The sequence below is a fragment of the Alosa alosa genome, chromosome 5, assembly GCF_017589495.1.
Source record: "Alosa alosa isolate M-15738 ecotype Scorff River chromosome 5, AALO_Geno_1.1, whole genome shotgun sequence".
In the NCBI taxonomy this organism is placed as follows: domain Eukaryota; kingdom Metazoa; phylum Chordata; class Actinopteri; order Clupeiformes; family Clupeidae; genus Alosa; species Alosa alosa.
Window position 1 is genome coordinate 13,140,857 of NC_063193.1, and position 20,037 is coordinate 13,160,893.

Here is a 20,037-nt window from a genome sequence, read left to right on the forward strand (position 1 = left end):
ACAAAGTGTACCGTTGTAAGGGCCCCACCTTGCTATGTCTCAGTCCTTCTACATGATGACTTCATATGTGATTTCCCACGTCTGTCCGTCAGAACGGCCCATTTGCGCCCCAGTGCAGGAGGGAGGCAGAGAGAACTTTCCTGACCACGACGCAGTATGAGGAGCGGAGCGCAGGCCACTGGTAGCGCATCATCAGTCAAACCCACTTAGCGTTCAGCTCTCGCCAGTGTCTCAAACGCGTGGATAATAAACTTCGGCGCAAGCTAGAAACGGATTACTGCCTTGGAAACACTCGATGGTATACGAATTTCACATTTAGTCCGTTCCTAAATAAATCTTAGTTTGTGGAAGTGAACTGTTCTACTTTTGAGTTGATCATAAGTTCCTTTCAGACTTAGTAGCTGGCATAACCACCTGGGAATTTTATCGACTTCTTTCGACAATGCCCTAGGCTGCGGGGCGCATGTTATTTCACTTTTACGTATTTAATGACAACTATACGGGCATTTTAACTTAAAAAACTATGGACCTGCTGTACCAAGTGCTTCCTGTCACCACGTTTATGAGCGTTCTACAGGTAAAGAAGTGCATGACACTCCTGTCTTTGATCAATCATACTTGTGTGATATATTATATATTATGTTCTTTATCAGTCGGCCGTGTACTTCTTTGCTCTCTTAAATATACAGGTCCGTGGTGACGCAGTGGAACCGTCTAAGCATCCAGGTAAAAGCTGTGTTCATTAACAAACTGGCGGCTTGCTTTTTATGTCATCTTCAATGATACTTGAGAATTCAATTATATTTTTTATTTTACCATTATTAACTACTACTTTTATACGTTACATTCAAAGTGTGGTTGACACATGAGAAAACAATGCGGATTGTGATAAAACTGCATCTATAAATTCCTATGTGATTTAAAGTGACTGCTGATCTGAAACATGATCTGAAATAGTTTGAAATAGTTTCACTGTGGATATAGCACTTTAGCCTACATGTGCTGTTTGGTACAAGCAGTGTCTTTTTTTGCCCATATCTATACAAATATGATATGAGGGCATTATCGTTTAGCCTATTTAGCTTTATGTTACTGATTTTGCCCTAACAAAAAATATTGTTACCAAATTAGTCCTCTCTCATAAACGTTCAAGGTGTGTGTTTAGACTGGTGGCATTCAATGATTTGAAGGGAAAACAATATGCGACGAAATAATAATAATAAAAAAAAGTTGGCTGATTAAGTTGGCTGTCAGGAGATGTACAGGTACAGGATATATGATAATGTATGCTGCAAAACTCCCAATTGTGTGTGTTTAACTGATATTTGAAAAAAAAAACATTGAGAAATGTAAAGAAAATTTGAATTGTCCAGGCAAAAACACGTGGCTTCCTCAGATCTTTCAGCTGAGGTGCCTCGCTGATCAGGACCGTGAACCCACTGTGGATTGGTAATTGGAAATGTAAGAGAACAAATGCCATTGTCAGTGGATGGTTTAGAAACCATTCGATTGGTGACCGCTACACAGGGGAGGACCAGGTCCAACATATTGAAACGTTCGCTGTAGAAGTTGCGTGGGGATAGCGCATTACCACTCTCCGTACCCAACCTCTGTTCCTATCTGGACTGACTGTGGTACACTCCTCCCCCTCCAGGCCTCCAGGTGCTGGCCACCGCCTCACACTACTGGCCTCTGGATGCGGTGGACGGGATCCCGGAGCTGTGGGACAAGTTTGGGAACAGATCAGGTCATATTAATGGGAGTAATATAAGTATGTGCGCTACGCTTCACGCAGCAGTATAGAACATTCAGACGCGAACTCACCCATTTTGCTCTCCGTCTCTGGATCTATCGCTTTCTCATTTCTCTCCTTTTTTCTTTGCATTCTCAGAAAAAAAACACTTCATCTTTGACAATGAGTCTTCTTCCATCTCTCTCTTGTCGGTCTATTTTCCCGCTGTCTGGATAAACACAGACTAAGATAAAGAGTAGAAGCAACCCTCCCCCCTCCACCCCGCTTCAATCTCTGATATCTGCATGCACTGACAGCTGTTATGCATTCTTCCCCAGTAACGTCGTTGTAGGGCATGACGGGCTCTTCTTTGGTGGTGCAGCTGTTTGCTAGGATCAGACTTGATTGAACTTTCTGATTTCCAATTCAACTTTCTGATACAGCCTCAATGTTGTAAATAAAGGTATTGATAATTTGAGGAAGCCTCATCTGTAATTAAAGGAGCAAGGGATTTCCTGCAGCCGTTGGAGTAGGTAGCTAGAGTTTCAAATTCCTTTTCCACATATTGCAACAAACTAGATGATTATTTTGTTTTGGGCCTTTCTTGGCATCCAGGACTTTCCCTATATGAAGAACTCTTGAATTTGTTTACAACTGTGTATGGCTTGGGTTCCTTGAACGTTTTGGTTACATATAATGATTTCCAATCATCAATGTGTGGATTCAGTCTTCTTCGAGTGAGCCTCCGTGGGTTTTTTGTTTGTTGCTTGTTTCTAATATCGCCGTCCCGTGAGATAGGCCTCGTGCTCGCTAATGCACACCAGAGCAAGAGGCTTTGAGGAATCCACAGGGTTTTGGTTGGAGTTTGCACATCTGTGGTGGCCTCTGTGCTTCCCCACGTGGACCACAGACACTGCCAAATCCACATTTCTTTTTTATAGAGGGCCTTTTCTCTCTCGATCCGTTTGATGTTCCACTAAATCAATCAGGCGGTTGTTGAAAGCAAGTTACATTTAACTTGTGGTGTGAGAAGAACCCTTTGGCCATGATCACTGCGGTTCCCAGTTTTTCCTCTTTTGGAGAAGAAGCAGCTGATATACATGGTAGGCCTGTGTTGTGAAGTGACGATCAGTGAGAGTATAGGCTACTTTAGTTTTGAACTTTGCCGCTGTTGCCCTTTCAAAGAATTGTATCCACTCATGCTCATCTCTGTCTCTCTCTCTCTCTCTCTCTCTCTCTCTCTTTCTATTTATACATCTATCCATTTATCTTTTTGTATACATCTGTCTTTCCCTTTGTCCTTATCTAACATCATCTGAATGTGTCTATCTGTCTCCATGGTCCATGTCCTTGTCTTGTCTGAAGTTCATTTGAGCTTATATTTTTGTATCTGTACAGTGTTGTATGTGAATCACACATTTGTTTTCTCTCCTTGTTTATTTGTTTGTCTGTGTTGTTTATGTGTTTATGAGTGTGTTTTCTCCATGTCTCCATCACAGCTCTCAGAATCCACAACCACACTGTGCTGTCCACTTCTCATAACTCTTCCTCTGTGTATGCCAATGATTCTGCCTACACTAACATTTCTGCAACAGTAGGTGAGGACAAAGAAAAACTCTTTCCTGATGAATTGTGCTTCAGGGTCCAAATTCTGTCTGCATATGTTCTATTTACTTTTTACTTTGAGGGGATAGATGCGTACAGTATATGTCAAACTACACCACATGGACCTACTGTACTTTATAGGCACTTCAGTATCCCATCGGTTATGTTCGGGATTTTGAAGTATCCCAGTTTTATATTTGTGCATGTAAACATCATATACCGATCAGATATATATCCGATATACCGATCAGAATCCTGGATAAGCCCTTATCCCGGTTTTGAGAAATTAATTTATACTAAGTGGAGTACTCGAAACTGGGATACTGTTCCATGTATACACCGTATCCCGGTTTCACATGAAAACTGTGCGACTGTGCTAATAGAACTATATTGTTGCCAACCGGGATACTAGTATTCATCATGTATACAGGGTTATTAATAATCAGGTTTCTTTGTGTTCATGTAAACACCATATCCTGAATTTGATCAAAATTTGGATAAGCCTAATAACCGGGATACTGAAGTTTATGTAAACATTTTCATTGTGATGTTTATAGGAGTTTCCTCCTGACAATCTGACCCATTGGTTTCATAATGGTAAACCAGTGTACACATTACTAATCTCCCTGACAATATTCTTGCAGATTCAAAGCAACATTTTGTTTTGATAGTTGATTTGATAGTTGATGATTAAAATCAATTATTTTGATTAAATATGCATCGGTTTTGACTGTACAATGAGAAAGTAAATGACCTATCATTGCAGCAAGGAGTCTGGGTCCAAGCGTGCTTTTTCACAGTATAGTCTTGAATTATGGGATCATTCTAGATTTTGGCTGTACAAGTCTCTTGGAAAAGTGAAGTATCTGGGACTCTCTGAAGTTTGAGGCATGTTGTCTGCAAGTTGAGGGTGAACCATTTCAGCTTTTCGTTTCCCGGAGAGGGCTAGGGGGTGGGGGTCTCTCTCTTAAATTCCTCACCACAATGAGCTTGGCTGTCTCCACTCCTGTACAATAGTTCACACCAACACAGCAACACATTGTGCCACACACCCTCGGCCTCTGTCTGGATGTCCATGTTGTTCGCTCTATTTAGCTCTCTCAGGTCTTGTTTCTTTCTTTTCTTTCTTTCTGTCTTTCTTTCTTTCTTTTTTTTCTATAATCACTATATCTATTTATTGATTGTGTGTCTAATGGTCTTAACATTTATCTATATGGAAATACGTAATGAATGATACTGTAATACTATAATGTTCAGCTATGTTTAAGGTGTCTAGGGATGTCTAGACATTGGTTGCCAAGTTACCCTAACTCCATGAAGTGTGACAGGAAGGGTATTAGCCATGCAGCTCCTCCGAGGGTGACATAATTCGAGGATATTGGATCTGAGTAATAATGTAGACTTGTGATCTCCGGAGCATGCTCAGTTGAGCTGAACGTCTGTTTATTAGCTAAGTCTCATCCCTTGCCTGACTCAGCTGATGTGGCTCAAGATCAGAGAGACCACCGCCACTTTTGTAAGATCTGCTATCAATCACTGAGTTTTTTTTTTTTTTTTTTTTAAATCACACCTGTTTTAAAAAATGACGGAAGCAGCCTTGCGTGTAGGTGTTGGCTGCCTCACTCTTCTCTTCTTAAAGCTATGCTCTAGCTCTCCATCACCCAGCCTGAGTTCAGAGAGGCGTCCAGCAAGAATAATCGTACTGCCCCCACCCCTGCCCCATTCTCTTCCTGTAGACATTGTAGAAGGGATGGTGAACAAGGGCATCTATCTAAACGGGGACCAAGGAGGAACTTTTCTGCACTTTGGGAACTACAAGAACTCTTGCATCAGTGACCCAATGCTATGCGGGCCTGAAGGTAAGGTTCTGGTTGGTTTGAATCAACCTCAGTTCCTATCAGGGGACATTGTGTCCACATTCTCTTTCTCCTCTCTCTCTCCCCCTAACATCTTTTTTTTTTTTTTTTTTTTCATTTTTCAGTCCCTCATTGCATTCTCATGTGTTCAGGTTCTCCCCCCAAACACACATTCCTGTGATATTCATCTCTGATTTGTTTTATTAATCCTTTCCCCTCTTTCCTCCACTCTCTCCATTTTCCACTTCTCCTTCTTTGCCTTGTTTTCCTTTCTTTATCTGGTTCTCCCCAGTTTCTGTTCCATTGTATATTTTTGCAAAACGGTGCCATGACTAATACAACACATAACATTTCAGCTGCAAAATCATGTAATGGACCATCACTTCTCATTTCGTGCTATGCCTACACCATGGCTGCAGTCATCATCTGTTATTTGTTTCATATTTTACCATCCCAGAATCCAATCGTTTTTATTTATGTATCATTTGTTTAATGGTCACAGCTTGGTCAGTTCTGTGGTTACACTATTGCTTATGCTGGAGGTAGCCTGACTCAAATAAAAGTACGACACTGTCCAATTACGGGTATAAAAAGACAGTGTTTGGAGAGCTTCTGGCAGAAGCCGATATAGGTCACGCAAATGAGCCCGACCATCCCCAGATATCATAAATAATGCTGCTAGAAATATTTCTGTTGGCACTCTTCATTAGCTTCATCAACATCCTGTCCCACGAGGTCAAAATGGATCCACTGCACCATGGTGAGGGTTTGAACTCTGAAGCCATGTTGTTCTTTTCCCCCCCTGCATCTTGTCGTGAGATCAGGGCAAGTCGAAGAGCGCTTGAAAGAAAATTTCCGCTTTCATCTCAGAACTGACATGGGTTTGCCTTCCCATATGCCAAGATACACGATCAGTATTCTGGGGTGATTCAGTGGCCTTGGAAAGCCCTCTGACACAGTTTAATTGAATTTGGACCTATTAATAGGACTTGGACGGGACCCCCATTAGCGCACTCCTGCTTGGCCATTATCTGTCTGTTTTTATTATTTTTCTACAAGGAAATATGACAATAATATTTTAGGCTGTGTCAAAGCTCATGTCATTTAATCTTCTGAGACACACAGAGTTGTGTGAGCCATGGTGGCTACAGTCTGATGAAGCTCTGTGACACATGTGATGACATAATCCATCACTTTGAAACACTGTCGCAAGTGTTGCGGAATTAGCCTAATTGATACCACACTGTACAAAAATAATTGTTATTAAAAAAAAAGGGATAAATAAAAACAAACGGATAAATAAAAACAAACGGATAAATAAAAACAAACGGATAAATAAAAACGTGTTTCTTTCTTCTTCTTCCCTCCTAACAGGCATTACATTTTCTTTTTTCTGGAAGGACCAAGAGGTGGACTCCCGTTTCAGCATCGCCTCTGGAGGTAAAGGCATGTCCAACGGCTTCTCTGTGTACACCAACCCACTCGGGGGGTACGTGGAATTCTACACCAGAGGCAACTCCAAGAGGTGGATGGCCAAGATTGATCTTCCAGGTACTGATGGTGTGTGTGTGTGTGTGTGTGTGTCCAAGACATAGAGGGAGAGAAAGAGATTTTGGCACATGGATATTGAGTTTAATCTGTGAACCCACAGGTATGTGTCTATGTTTGTATGGCGACTGGCGAAAAAGGAGGCTTTTTAGGCCAATTATATGCACATTTCTCTGTTGTGTCATCCTGTGAGTGTGTGTGTGTGTGTGTGTGTGTGCAATTGCATATTCTCGCACATCTGTGTTTGTTGGCATCGTGGGGTGTGTGGGACGTTCTAAGAGGAGGTTTTTGGATTTGCACTCCAGCCAAACCTCCCTGCCGTTCTAATTTCATACACATGGCTACATTTTAAACATATCCTTTTTTAAAATCTTAACCCCGTTTAGATACTGCTATTTTAACTAGAATGGTATGAATTTCCTGTTGAAAATATTCAGTTCAAGCTAGTTCAAACATCCATGCATCTTATCAATTTTCATGACAAAGGATGTCTGGTTTGGCTTTATTTTAAACAATGCTATATTAAGAATTGTATAGATGCTTATGCAAAAGCCTATGTAATATTATTACAGTTGGTTGGTCTTGTTGGTATTGGGTCAGTCTCCTTGCATTCAGCTGGGCCATGTTGACCAGCAGGCCCCATGATAGCACAGTCTGCTCAAAGTGTGTGTTTTGTGATAAGCCTCGCGTGAGAGTGCCATGTCACATCTGACACCGAAAAAATGCTAAATTAGCAAGTGGACTGTTGAAAATCCCTCTAAGGTCAAATGGCTCTGGAACATAGGGGCTGAAGTCATTGCATGAGTGAAGCCTTTGGGTTTACTGAAGGCTTATAAGGCTCTTACCGCTTCTCTGACATTGACCTAATAAGTCCTCAGGCCAAGTCACACTATGTTCCTGAACCACGGAACGCTGTCCTCTTTCCCCCGAAATATGGAGTGTGGAAAGGTGTTTCCTTTCAGCATAAAATCATACCTGGATAACTTGAACAAATGAATTTATTGTGACTGATGCCTTTTTGGATAGCTTGATTTATTGATTCATGCACACTATACATATACTTATTTTTAAAGTAATGTTGGAGCAGTATTCACACCCTATAGTACCTTACAAAAGAGAGAAAAAAAAGTGCACTTATGATTATTTTCAGTGTTGTGTTCTATGGGAGTCTTGTTGAAGTGAATCATTATATTAAACTGTCCAGACATTGTCAGGTTTTGTACTTGGTTTTGCTGTCCGATACCAGTCCAATACTCTCCATTCAAATCTACACAAGCTCAGAGTTGGAGGTGTCAGACTCTAAAGCCATAGGCTATACACACTGAAACCATTTTCCATATGTACAGTACATAGATGATTCCTTCCCCTCTCTCAAGCCCCAGGCCCCACTTTTGCTCGTTGCGCTCTTGAGATTCTGAATCCCTTAGTTTACAAAATTCCCCTCAAGACGGAATCGCCACCCACTATAGATCCAGCGCGCATCAAAGCCATTTTCCACTTGCTCTGAGATATTTCCTTTTCAGAGGCCTGCGTTTGCTTTGCAGTGTGCGATCATAAAAACAGCATGACACAATTACTATTCATCTGTTTCCCATTCAGGGTAGTATAATGTTTCTCTCTCTCCCTGAAATTGGTTGACCTCTCATCTGTGACATAAGTGAAGGCCGGCCATTGTCGGTCTAAGGCAGACCGTCCTGCTTAAGCGCTGGACCCAGTGGATTACGGGCCGATGAGCTTACTGGTTCCTCAGGTGCCTTGTGTTGTCTTTCAATTTGACTGAGGCTGTTTTTTCCTTTTGAAAGGCAAAGACTGAAGGGGTTTCGGAGATGTATATGGTTTGTGTTTGTGCGTTTGGTTGAGCCATATAGATTTTTTTGTTGGTGTGTGTGTATATGTGTGTGTGTTTTTTTTCTGTGATTGTAGTCTGTGTATCCCTGAAGAGGTACCTAATGCCTGTTCTAATGAAATGTCCAGACAGGAAATGCCTCAGCCATAGCTGGAATGGTCCATCTGTCTTCTCTCTCCATTATGGGGAGATGTTAGAGCAGTGTCAGACAGAGTAAGACTAGCCCGCTTTAATCATAACTACCATTTTGTCTACCACTGTAATTATAACACAAGAAACACCAGAGTCATATAATTATTTATAAGTACTAAAACTAACTGCAGTAATAAGTGATTCTCCCTCTCATTAAGTACTATGTTAAACACACACATTTTATTCATTCATTGTATTCACTTTCTCTTCTCTTCTGATCTTCTCCCTCACCATCACTGCTAATGTCTTTCATCACCTTCCGGCTCTCCCATATATTTTTTCCTCTCTCTCTCTCTCTCTCTCCCTCTTTCTCTCCCTCTTTCTCTCTCTCCATCCACTGTTCCCCCCAGGTCCTTACTGGACACACATTCTCTTCACTTGGACCATGAAAGATGGTCTGAGTGTCTACATCAACGGGTCATTCAGTGTCAGTGACACTAAAGGAAACTTCTCCCAGAACTATGGGGACACCTACCCTCACCTGGTTATTGGTACGGGAAACGACTTCAAATCGAAGGGTCACTATGCCACGGGCGCCTTTGATGAATTTGTGATCTGGGAACGAGCGCTGTCTCCAGAAGATATCAGCATGTACTACAAAGCAGCCATTGGTAAGACAGAGAGGATTGCTATCATTCTCATGCATGGTGCATGTCTTTCCGTTTTAAAGGGAGAATTTGGGATTCTTTCTTTTTTGTTTTGTTTAGGTCTAACATTTTTAATGTGAACATTAAACAGTTAACTCTTCAGAAGGCTTTGCATTGGAAACTTACAAGACATGTGGGACATGTTTTTTCTGGCTCATTTTATTATTACGGAGATAACTATGTCTCTGTTTACCTCTAAGAAACTTTATAAAATATTTGTTTATACAGTCAATGCCTTATGTCTGTCTTCCTCTGTCTCTGAGCAAGAATAGTTGGGAAGAATCCCGGAGTTTCCCTTTAAGTCTATCTGATATTGGCAACATTAGCCTTTGTTAAGACAAAGTATTCATGGAAAATTAAAGCTCTTTCCATAACCTGCTTGATGACATTACTGATTGTCTTTTTTATAAACTGTTTCTAATGTTAATCTTAGATGTGTAACAAAATGAAATAACAGGTTGTATCTCCTCCTACAGTAGAGAACTTAATGCTCTCTCAGTATAGGTACTTCTCTGGCTTGACTGATTAAAAAAAGGATATCTGACATTTTACAGACCATGGCCTTTTTTACACAGTGTAAAACAGGATATAAAATGGTCTATAAAAGCACCAGGCCGAGATGAAGGTGATGGTCTGGCACCTGCCAAAGCTATTGGGCAACTTTGCCTGTTGGCAGCTCCAGTGCACATTCTCTGGCACAAGCTGTTGTCATCCCTTATAGAGATTTGGCTGCTCTCTTTCTCTCTCTATTCATCCTCTTTCATTATTTTGGTCTCTCTCACTTTCTCTTTGAGTCTGTTTTGCTGTCACATACGCGCTCTTCACTCTTGCCTCTCTCTCTCTCTCTCTCTCTCTCTCTCTCTCTCTCCCTCCCTCTCTCTTTTTCTCAGTGAGCTTTCATTCCTTTCACTCTCCTCATGTCTTTCCCTTTGTTTCCTTTCCTCTCTTCCTCTCTACGTCCCTCTGTAGCTCCTTCTCTTTGTCTCTCCCTCCATCCCTCGAGTTTCAAGTTGACAGCCAAGTCGCCACCCTCCTCCACCAGGCTTTGTGCGGGGGGAGTCCCTCGGACAGCAAAACAGGATAAATAATCCTCATCTTTGGGTCATCTGGTGTCACTCCCGACCACCCACCCCCACCCCACTCCTCAGGCTCCTGGCCTAGGGAGCACCAGGGCCTCTCCTGCATATCTTGCCCTTATATGAGGTCCGTGCAGTGGCGCACCGTCGTGATCAGCGGCAGCTCTGGGCCGTTTCATTAGTCAGGATCAGAGAACGCTCTCGCTTGCTTGTTCGGGCCTCTGCTGTTTTTTAAGAGCACTGTAACCCTGGGTCCCGGGACGTGCTGTTTAGAATAAGTCAAGGTGGTTGTGATGCCGAGGTCGGCCTCAACTCACTTGCGGGGGAAAACACGCTGTCCTGCCAATGGAGCAGTGCAACCCAAGCCACAGCTGCTCTGCACAATGGAGAGCAAGCTGGGGAATCTCTGGCTTAAGTATGTGTAAGATATTATATTAGAAATATATATCATATTATCATTATTATTATTATTATATATCCAGATTTACTGCTGATGTTAAGGCTCTATAACAACTTTACAAGGCTGCTATAACACATTTTATAGATGAGGGATGAGGTATTGCTTATGAGGATATTTTTAGTAATATCTATCTCAGTAATTTTGATCTGCATGGTTTTTAATAACAACATATTGTACCCATCAAATGGTTAGAAGAAAGCTTAATTAAATAACGATGCTTCAGAGAGTTTCACTGAGCGTCCCATGAACGTTCCTCTTAATCCTTCCAGGCTTTCCTGAAACCGCACGACGGAGATAACTCTCATATGCCATATGGCCGCTCGTCCTCCCCCTCGCACAGAGACGAGGGACGATGCTTCCTGTTTCCTTTGTTTTCTGGGAAAACCGGTGTGTCTGTGTCTGCGTGTGTCTGTGCTGCGCCTCATCTGTTGGACAAAGCCGTGGGGAGCGAGGAGGACAGGGGTGGGAGTGGGGAGCGCTCGCAGCCTCTTCTCGTTAGTGTGTTTGTGTAGAGGCGTCGTCAGAAGCAGCCGCTGGTCTTCCCTCAGCGTCTCACCATGGCCAGGGCCAAAGGGGGGTTGGAGGGCCGGACGGCGCACATGCTGACCATTTCACATCAGAAAAGAATCTGTTCCTCTTTCTTGCCCATTTTTTCACTCTCTCCCTCATCTCCTGACTCTACCTCTCTCTCTCTCTCTCTCTCTCTCTCTCTCTTCTCTTTGCTCACTTTCTCCCTATCATTCTTCCTCCCCTCCCCTCTCTGTCACTCTATCAGTTACAGCTGGCCATCGCTTGGCGAACAGCTGGTGTTTTCTCCAAAAAAAATAGCATATTGTCATGATTTCAGAATGCATTCCGAAAAAAAAGAAAGATGCCAAAGAAGATATTAAAGAGCTGTCATCCAGAAGCAGAGAAAGATTACTTTTTTCTGCTCCATCCCTTGTATGGTGATATCGCCAATTGCACAATGCAACACAAGTTGTGCTTTGTGTTTGTGTACTGTTTACAGCTGGGGAGGGCTGAGTGCATGGAAATGCATCCATGTGTTGCGAGCCCAAGTGCTCACAGCGTAAAGCGACATTTCTGGGAGTGAGGGTTGTGGTTATGATTACTCAAATTGGTCCTGTTCTCCCACTGGACATGTGTCATCCCTGGATTAGTCCAACATCAGTAGCAGGGGGTCACTTGTGCTTCAGCGACTCTGAAGAAGACGCATGGGCGTCGAAACATTAGTCGTTTTGCACTAATAAAATTCACTAAAAGCTTTGTGTGCTCCAGTCCTGCTCCCTGGTCCTAGATAGATCTTGGGTCTCCTCATTTAGTCCAACATCACTTGGAGGAACCGCTATCTGTTCAAATGCTCTGAGTTTAGGATGCTTATTTAAAAGTAGTTCTTTCAGTCAAGGTCAAGTTCCCTTGATTTTCAGATTTTAATTCAATACTTATGTCTCAAGGGCTGGACATGCAAGAGAAACCAGAGAGAGAAACCAGTATATCTATTTGACTTTAAGTTCGGGATTCCCATTCAGCACAGTTCCGGCAGTATGTTTTGTCTGGGGTTTAAACTGGACTTCAAGTGGTCAGTTTTAGATATCCCTGCGAACACTGTAAGAATCCAGGATGGACACCATGTTCAACCAATGCCCATAATTCACGTGAAGTTGGTTTATCTTATCTGTAAGTGTTCCATTTTTCTCGTGTTTCCCGCCTCCAGCTCGGTCCTCGGAGGCTGAGAAATGACGGCCTCTGCCATAACTCAGAGAGCCAAATAAATGCCTCCCCATCTGCAGAAGAGGGACTGCTTCTTTTCTCACTGCATCCAATAAAAGGATACTTGTCTGATGGAGTCTTCGCACTTTACTTGTCTGCGGTCTCACACTCGTGGCATGTCAGTGTCACATGACAGTGTTTAATTACTGTCACTGAAATGCTGGGGTCTGGTTCTCTCGGATGACTCTATTTGGATAGTTTCAGCAATTCTTCACTCCACTTTGGCCCACTGCTTTAGTTGAATTGAATCCCCAGATGTTTTCGAAACGTGAAAACCTTCGGTGAACGGGCACAGATGGTTACAATCTAGTTTACTGAGAAAAGGTCCTTCCGAGTGCTGTCCAGAACAGAAAAAGTCACATTTGACCATTATTATGGTTTGTTTTCGCTGACGGTGAGGGCTTTTGTGGTGTCTCCTGTGTGTTGTAATTGTGGCCCAGCATTAATGGAGGATAATGGCCTCCTTCCTCGAAACTAGCCCTCTAGAGCCACTCATCAGTGCCTCTCTGTGGAAACACTTCTGCCCCGAGCCAAGACATGCATGAACATCAAACACATCTTTCTAACAGGTGTGGAGGAGTGTTAAGTTTGGCATGCAGTTTTGATTTAGTCTTAGTCTTCAGACGGAAATGCTTATTAGTGTTAGTCACGTTTTAGTCATTTTTATCTTTTATAGTTTTAGCCTAGTTTAGTCGACGACAACTGAAAACCTTTTAGTCGAAGAAAGGACATTTAAGTCAACTTTAAATCATTAGTCAAAATCGTTTCTCTTAAATCACTTCAAGCCATTTGGGAATTGATATCAAGGTGACAGGTTCAGGTTGTATCAAGTGTTGAGCTGAAGCCTGAGGTCTTTTCAGCTATTTCATCTAATGGGTTTGAATCGGTCAACTTGTCTCCATCTCTCAACCGTGGTTTCTGTAAATTAGTTTGCACACTCTGCATGTGACGTATGGGTACTGCCTTTGTTGCATTGCTGTTGTGGTGCATGTGCGTGTATGTGTTCTGGAGTGTCTCTGGTGCACACAACACACTGCTGCTGTCTTCCTGTAGAGATAGAGTTTGCCTTTGATCATTGTCATGAATACACATGAGCGGCATTAATGTGCTGATGTAACGACCAGACAGTCTGTTATTAGAAAGCAGTCATGTCATTTTGTATACCCTTGTATAATAGTAATAATATAATAAAATAATAATTAAAGGACAAACTACCAAACACAAACTTAACTCAATATAAGGAATAAAAGGAAAACTATACTGTACCCCCAAAAAATGATAATACAATAATGATAATAATAAATTAGTAGAGACATAAGTGGAATCACTGACTAATTAAGGAAGGAACGTGTATAGAAATGGGTCTTCAGACTAGATTTAAAAACAGCCACTGATGGTGCAGATTTGATGTTATAAGGGAGGCTGTTCCGAAGCTTGGGAGCTCTAACTGCAAACGATCGGTCACCCCTAGTTGACAGTTTACTTTCTAGATCAACTAAAAGTCCCAGGCTGGAGGATCTGAGGAGCCGAGCCGGACAGTAGTGGGTAAATAAATATTTTAAATAGTCAGGTGCTAAACCATGTAAAGCTTTATAGGTATAGACAGGTGAATAAGGCATTGCTATAATCAAGTCTACAGTAGATGAAACAAAGCCATATGATTATCTATGTGTAACTGGACTGGACAAAGAGTTTTACATGTTGGTCACATTTTAAATCTGTATCAAATAAAACCCCTACGTTTCTAGAAGTAGCCTTGTTATTTGAGGTTAAATTTCTTTTAAAGAAAGTCTGAAACTGCTGCATATGCCACAAGAACAGTGAATATTTTGGTGGGTCAGTTTAAGGCCTGTCATGTGTCTCCTGTAAGGGTTATGTTCTCATCATCAAAAAGGAGAATCTGTTTTCAAACTACATTTTAGTCTAGTCTCATCTCGTCAAAAATATTGCACGTTGATATTGTCAGTTAGCGTTTTATAACATCGGCGTCGTCTCATCTTTGCCTTGTCTTAGTCATGGAAAGAAGGTCATCAACTAACATATTTCATCCTCCTTTTGTCTGGTTAAATTAACACTAGTGTGTCAAGTAAGACAGAGAGAAAACTAAAAATGGAGACAGATTGTATGAAAGGGAAATTCACAATTATATGACAGGGAAAGAGTAATGATGCTCATGTAGACATGTGTGATGTGTAATGGAACTGAATTAGGTACTGTATGTGTAAATGCAACTGGATTGTCTGTGAAAATCTGTGGCACCCATTTGAATGATTTTTGTTCTTTTTTTACATCTGCAGGTATGAATGTTTTCTCCCCCACGCCAACTCCTCTTCCTTTCGTTGTGTCATCGACGACCCAGCCGGCTCTGCATCTCTCCCAGGTCAGTATCAGTATATTGAAATCTTTCGGTCTGACGCAGTAGCTGACCTCCTCCAGCCCTAGAACAGGAAAACACATCCATCTAAGCACCTGTCCAGAGAGTTCAAGTATTCTGATTGAGATTCACAAGCTTTGCCACTGTGACTCATGCTGCCAGGGGCATACGCATGGAACCAAGGCCCTCTGATTCACAGTCCCGGCTATGAGCTAGTGGTACACAGTGGCAGACATTTCCTGAGTGAATGACCGATGTATACATCATGCCTGATTGTATAGATATGAGTTTCTCTTTTACTCTCTCCACTGTTAGTCAAGAACATGAGTGTGTGTTTAATGTCAGTTCATGGTCTCTCTCTCTCTCTCTCTCTCACTTGCTTAACTGTTCTGTCTCTAAGCTCTGTAAGCATAAAGAACACTACAGAACACACAATGGTATAATTCTAATAATTAGGGCAAAACAGAAAATGGGATTTATGCCTTTATGCTTTCTCTCCTTCTTTTGATCTTTCTCTCTCTCTCTCTCTCTCTCTCTCACCCTTTCATCCTTGTTTGCCTGTTGTGTTCTTGCTCCAGCCAAGCCCTGTTCTCTTCATTTGGCCCCTTGTAAATTACCCTGGCCATTCATGATCATGACAGAGCCTTTAGACTCTCTCTGTAGTAGAAGAATGAGCTTGCGCTAAAGTCACTGGAAACTCGGTGATGAAACTAGGGCAGGTCAGGTCGAACACCTTCACTTATTCTCTCTCTTTGTATCATAAAGACACTCGCTCAGGCACCAGCACATACACACACACACACACACACACACACACACACACACACACACACACACACACACACACACTTAAATACTGTACATGACTGAAGGCGAACAGGAAATGAGGTGGAGGTCTGTGTTCTAAGTCTGTGTAAACACAAACAACTGTAGCCATTTTTTTTCTGATCCCTTCAACCTGAGGAAATGGAAAATGCAGGATATTGGGAGCTCACACACAAAGACTCCACCAATGTTTACAAATGCACAGCAAAGAGATTGACAAAAAGAGACTGAGGGACGGAGAGGAAGATAGACAGACACAGAGAGAGATGAAGGAGATCAGTGGTGAGAGGACGCTGAGGAGAAAAGTGGGTCTGTGTGCTGCTCATGGACGTACAAAATGTCTTCCTCCCGGGCAGGGATGGAACAGAGAGCTGTGAAGAGTTTCCCTGGAAGTAGCCCAAGCCAGAAAGCTGTCTCCACTTCTCTCTCCGTCTCCCTCGCCTCTGGTGCTCCTTCATCAGCAGGGACAAGCACATGTGCTGTCCATTTCCCATCAGCACATGATGGATGCCACTCTTTATTTATTCATTATTCACCTCTCTCTCTCTTTCTTTCTTTCTTTCTTTCTCTTTCTACATGCCTTTTTACCTCTCTCACTGTCGTTACCTCTTTCTCTCCTCCCTGTCTTCCCTCTCCCTCTTTTTCTCCCTCCCCTTTTTTTCCTTTTGTTCTTTCATTCATTCATTCATTCATTCATTCATTCTTTCATTCATTCTTTCTTTCTTTCTTTCCCCCCACACCCCCGACACTCTCTCCCATCATTATCAAGGTGCTAGCACTTTCCATCTCTAACGCGGCTCCACTCCGCTCTGCTCCGTGCCTCACCTCTTGGGCCTCCCTTTAGTTCAGCCCTTCCAGCTTCCTGACCCACAGTTTCCGAACTGTGCAAAGTGCTTTAATTGGTCCAATTAGAGGCGTATTTACGGTAATCAGGTGCTCTAATGTTTGGCAGGGGTCCCCCGATCGCTCCGAAAAGCCATGGCTGGATAGAGAGCCTCCCTTGCGGCTCAGGTTTAAGAATGCACAGTGGACATCTGTGTGGTGTGCTAATGGCTTAGAGACGGTGCAGTCCAAGCAGTCCGCACAATGAGCTTTTGACATGTTATGACAATGTGTTTGTGTGTGCGTGTGTGTGTGTTTGTGTGAGAGAGAGAGAGCCGAGAGAGAGAGTGTTGAGCCTTTGCAGAGGAGGTTTTTATGTGTATTTATTTGTGTGGTTTGGCATCACGCTTTGTTTTTTGTTTGTGCACTTACTTTTGCGGTTTGGCTTGTGAGATGCATGTCTGTGTATGTGTACTGGTGTGTGTTTGTGTGCCCCTCTCTCGGTGTATGTGTGTGTGTGTGTGTGTGTGTGTGTGTGCATTAATGTGTGTATTATGATGATATTTTGTGTGTGTGTGTGCACATGGGTGTGTGTTTAATAAACCTAATATGTATAAACAATCGCTCCATGCCTGGCCGGTGTGTGCAGGAAACCACTCCAGAGTCCAGCGACCCCATCAGCCTCAGTAACCTGACGGAGGACGTGGTTCCCTCTGAGGAGCCTGTGCCTATGCCCATTGCTTTGGACAATCTGCCCATCAGTCTGCATAACAAGACCCTGCCCGGCCACACGGCCAACAACCTCACTCAGGTACACACCGATACATAGCCACGTACACATACACAAACACACATACTCATGACATTTAAGCATATGTGTAGGCTATGTTCTTCTGGCAGACAATGTATTTTGATGTGTGTGTGTGTGTGTGTGTGTGTGTGTGTGTGTGAGAGAGAGAGAGAGAGAGAGAGAGAGCTGATCCCTTTATGTGTTGAGTGGAACAATACTGTTTGCAATGCTTGTGATGGTTTCCTTGTTGTTGTTGTTCCAGACGTTTCTCAGGACTGTAGAGGAGATGTTGAACTCCACTGGAGCAGGCAGGGAGGACCAGACCCAAGGCCAGGCTGATGACGAGGTGAACCATTACAGCTATGCGCTATCCACCCACCTACTATCTCTTTACCAAGCTGCTGGAACTGACTCAGTGCAATTAATGGATAACTTGCTGTATGGCACGAGTCTTTGGGAATGAGTTGCGCAGCAGGGCTGTTGACAACTACAGCACATTATACTATTAGAACTATTGTGAAGTATTTGTTACATTGTCTTCCATATGGAATCTTGGCTAATGAAGTTTATCTTTCATTTTTGCAGTCTGCCCCTGTGGTAAATGAGCTGATCGAGACAGTGGACAAGGCCATGGATGGTTTGGTGAATATCCTGGAAGTGAAGTCTAAAGCCCCGGTTGCAGTCCAGGGCAAGTCTCGAGTAGCAGGTCAGTCCCATAACAGCACTGTATAATGTATTATATGTCCTGCAGAACTTTTCTGCACAATGATGATGTGGCTAATGCAGGAAATGACTCCAAGGTAGTATGGTCATTTTAGGATTGTTACAATATCATATATTAGAAATAATGCTTATAAAGTTATAACAACATTGGTAAAAATGTCATTACATGATGAGGTCATGCATTTTTGGACAATGTTGATCAAGTTGTTTCATTTTATTACATTATTCATTTAATCACAAAAGGAAACATTATTCAGGATAACACACACACACATGCCCTCCTGTGTTCCCCTTTTGTCAGCTCCAGTGTGTGTGTGCGTTTGTGTGCGTGCGTGTCCGCGTGCGTGTGTGCGTGTGTGTGCGTTAGGGTTGGGCGATGTCCCCTAAATTGGCATTTGACGATATGTAGAGTAAAACATCGTATCGTCGGGGGGGTAGTGTAGTAAACACTACCATATGTCTGTACAGAAATACATTTAAAAAACACATATAAAAATATACTGTATATATTATATAAGCTATATGGCCTGATGAAAGTGGACAGCTATGAGAGACATACTGACCAGGCTACCGAAGTTGTGTGGAAGATCTGGAAAATCGTTGTGAAAGATGGATAGACAATCAATCTGAACACTTGCATGTGCACCAATCAGCGGAATATTACACATTGCCAGCCTTCGCTGGGCCTAGCAAAAAAGCTACTTAAGACTACTATCGTGGTCACTCATTTAAAATCTTCAGTAGTACGCTATGCAGCATCCCACGTTATCAGGCCACAGTCTATGCTGACTATGAGGGCGGCGGGAAGTAAAAGTAAAGGGCTGCGATCGTGCAGTCCAGGCTATAGGAGGGCGAAGTAAAAAAACTTTTACAAATAACGAATCCCGATTACCACTCCGCTGCTGTCTGGGACTTCTGCTAAATGCATGAAATACAAGCCTTACAGTGAAAGACGGATAGGCTTCCTTCTGATCCTATAATTAACGAAAGAAATGGTTTATTTTAACACCGAGGAGAAGGATGCATTTGGCGCTCGCTGTAGCCTAACAAAAATATTTGAGCGCTAGAATGTCCTAGTCGTAGCCTAACAATAATAATTCTATAGGACTATTTTCTGCTAATACATTAGGCTACCAGTACATATTTTACGTCCAATGTAGGCTATGCCTGCGAGACATGTAGGCTACAAAAAGACAATTACACATTCATGTCACAGTCAGGAATTATTTGAATAAGACGGTAGACTAATACGTCTTTTATTTTACAAAAACTGTTTGGCTGACAGCCTTTAAAGTAGGCTCAATTTCATTTCCAGAAATGTAATTTTTCATTATGTTTTTAGCCTGTTACACCAGGAATTAGTGACTGGCATGTGGGGGCATGGCATCACGATGGTTGCTTGCTTCCCATCGTGATAGTGCGCGTGTGTGTGTGTGTGCGTGTGTGTGAGAATGAGTGTGTGATTCTGTGTATGTCTGTTTGAGCTACTAGCTCAAACTGCCATTCCAATGTTGGGAATGTTAACAGCAGTCATGTTGTTTCCACAAGACACCATTACATAATGCGCAGGACCACCATGGTATCTGGAGATTCACATTGAGCAAAGGGGTCCTAAGAGAAAATATGCAGCCCTCATGCAAGCTGTTGTCTGTGTTGCTCTTCCACTGACTGACAACATGCACACACACACACACACACACACACACACACACACACACACACACACACTCAAGAATGCATAACCACAGCTATCAGCCTATACTCTTCCCCA

The 20,037-nt window shown here is 42.6% G+C and overlaps 1 protein-coding gene across 5 annotated transcripts in view; it reads left to right on the forward strand.

Moving 5' to 3' along the window:
• Nucleotides 1-20,037, forward strand: part of adgrd1 (adhesion G protein-coupled receptor D1) — a 67,614-nt gene continuing 47,577 nt past the window's right edge. Inside the window, exons 1-11 of one of the 5 annotated variants that reach the window (XM_048244005.1) lie at nucleotides 1-577; nucleotides 654-726; nucleotides 1,655-1,771; nucleotides 3,232-3,330; nucleotides 5,074-5,196; nucleotides 6,568-6,744; nucleotides 9,130-9,390; nucleotides 15,030-15,112; nucleotides 17,403-17,564; nucleotides 17,806-17,889; nucleotides 18,129-18,249. In XM_048244005.1, the coding sequence (XP_048099962.1) occupies nucleotides 524-577; nucleotides 654-726; nucleotides 1,655-1,771; nucleotides 3,232-3,330; nucleotides 5,074-5,196; nucleotides 6,568-6,744; nucleotides 9,130-9,390; nucleotides 15,030-15,112; nucleotides 17,403-17,564; nucleotides 17,806-17,889; nucleotides 18,129-18,249 (1,354 nt within the window). In that variant the 5' untranslated portion in view covers nucleotides 1-523. The remainder of the gene's footprint in view (nucleotides 578-653; nucleotides 727-1,654; nucleotides 1,772-3,231; nucleotides 3,331-5,073; nucleotides 5,197-6,567; nucleotides 6,745-9,129; nucleotides 9,391-15,029; nucleotides 15,113-17,402; nucleotides 17,565-17,805; nucleotides 17,890-18,128; nucleotides 18,250-20,037) is intronic. The other 4 variants (XM_048244006.1, XM_048244007.1, XM_048244008.1 and 1 more) reach the window with 4 other exon arrangements.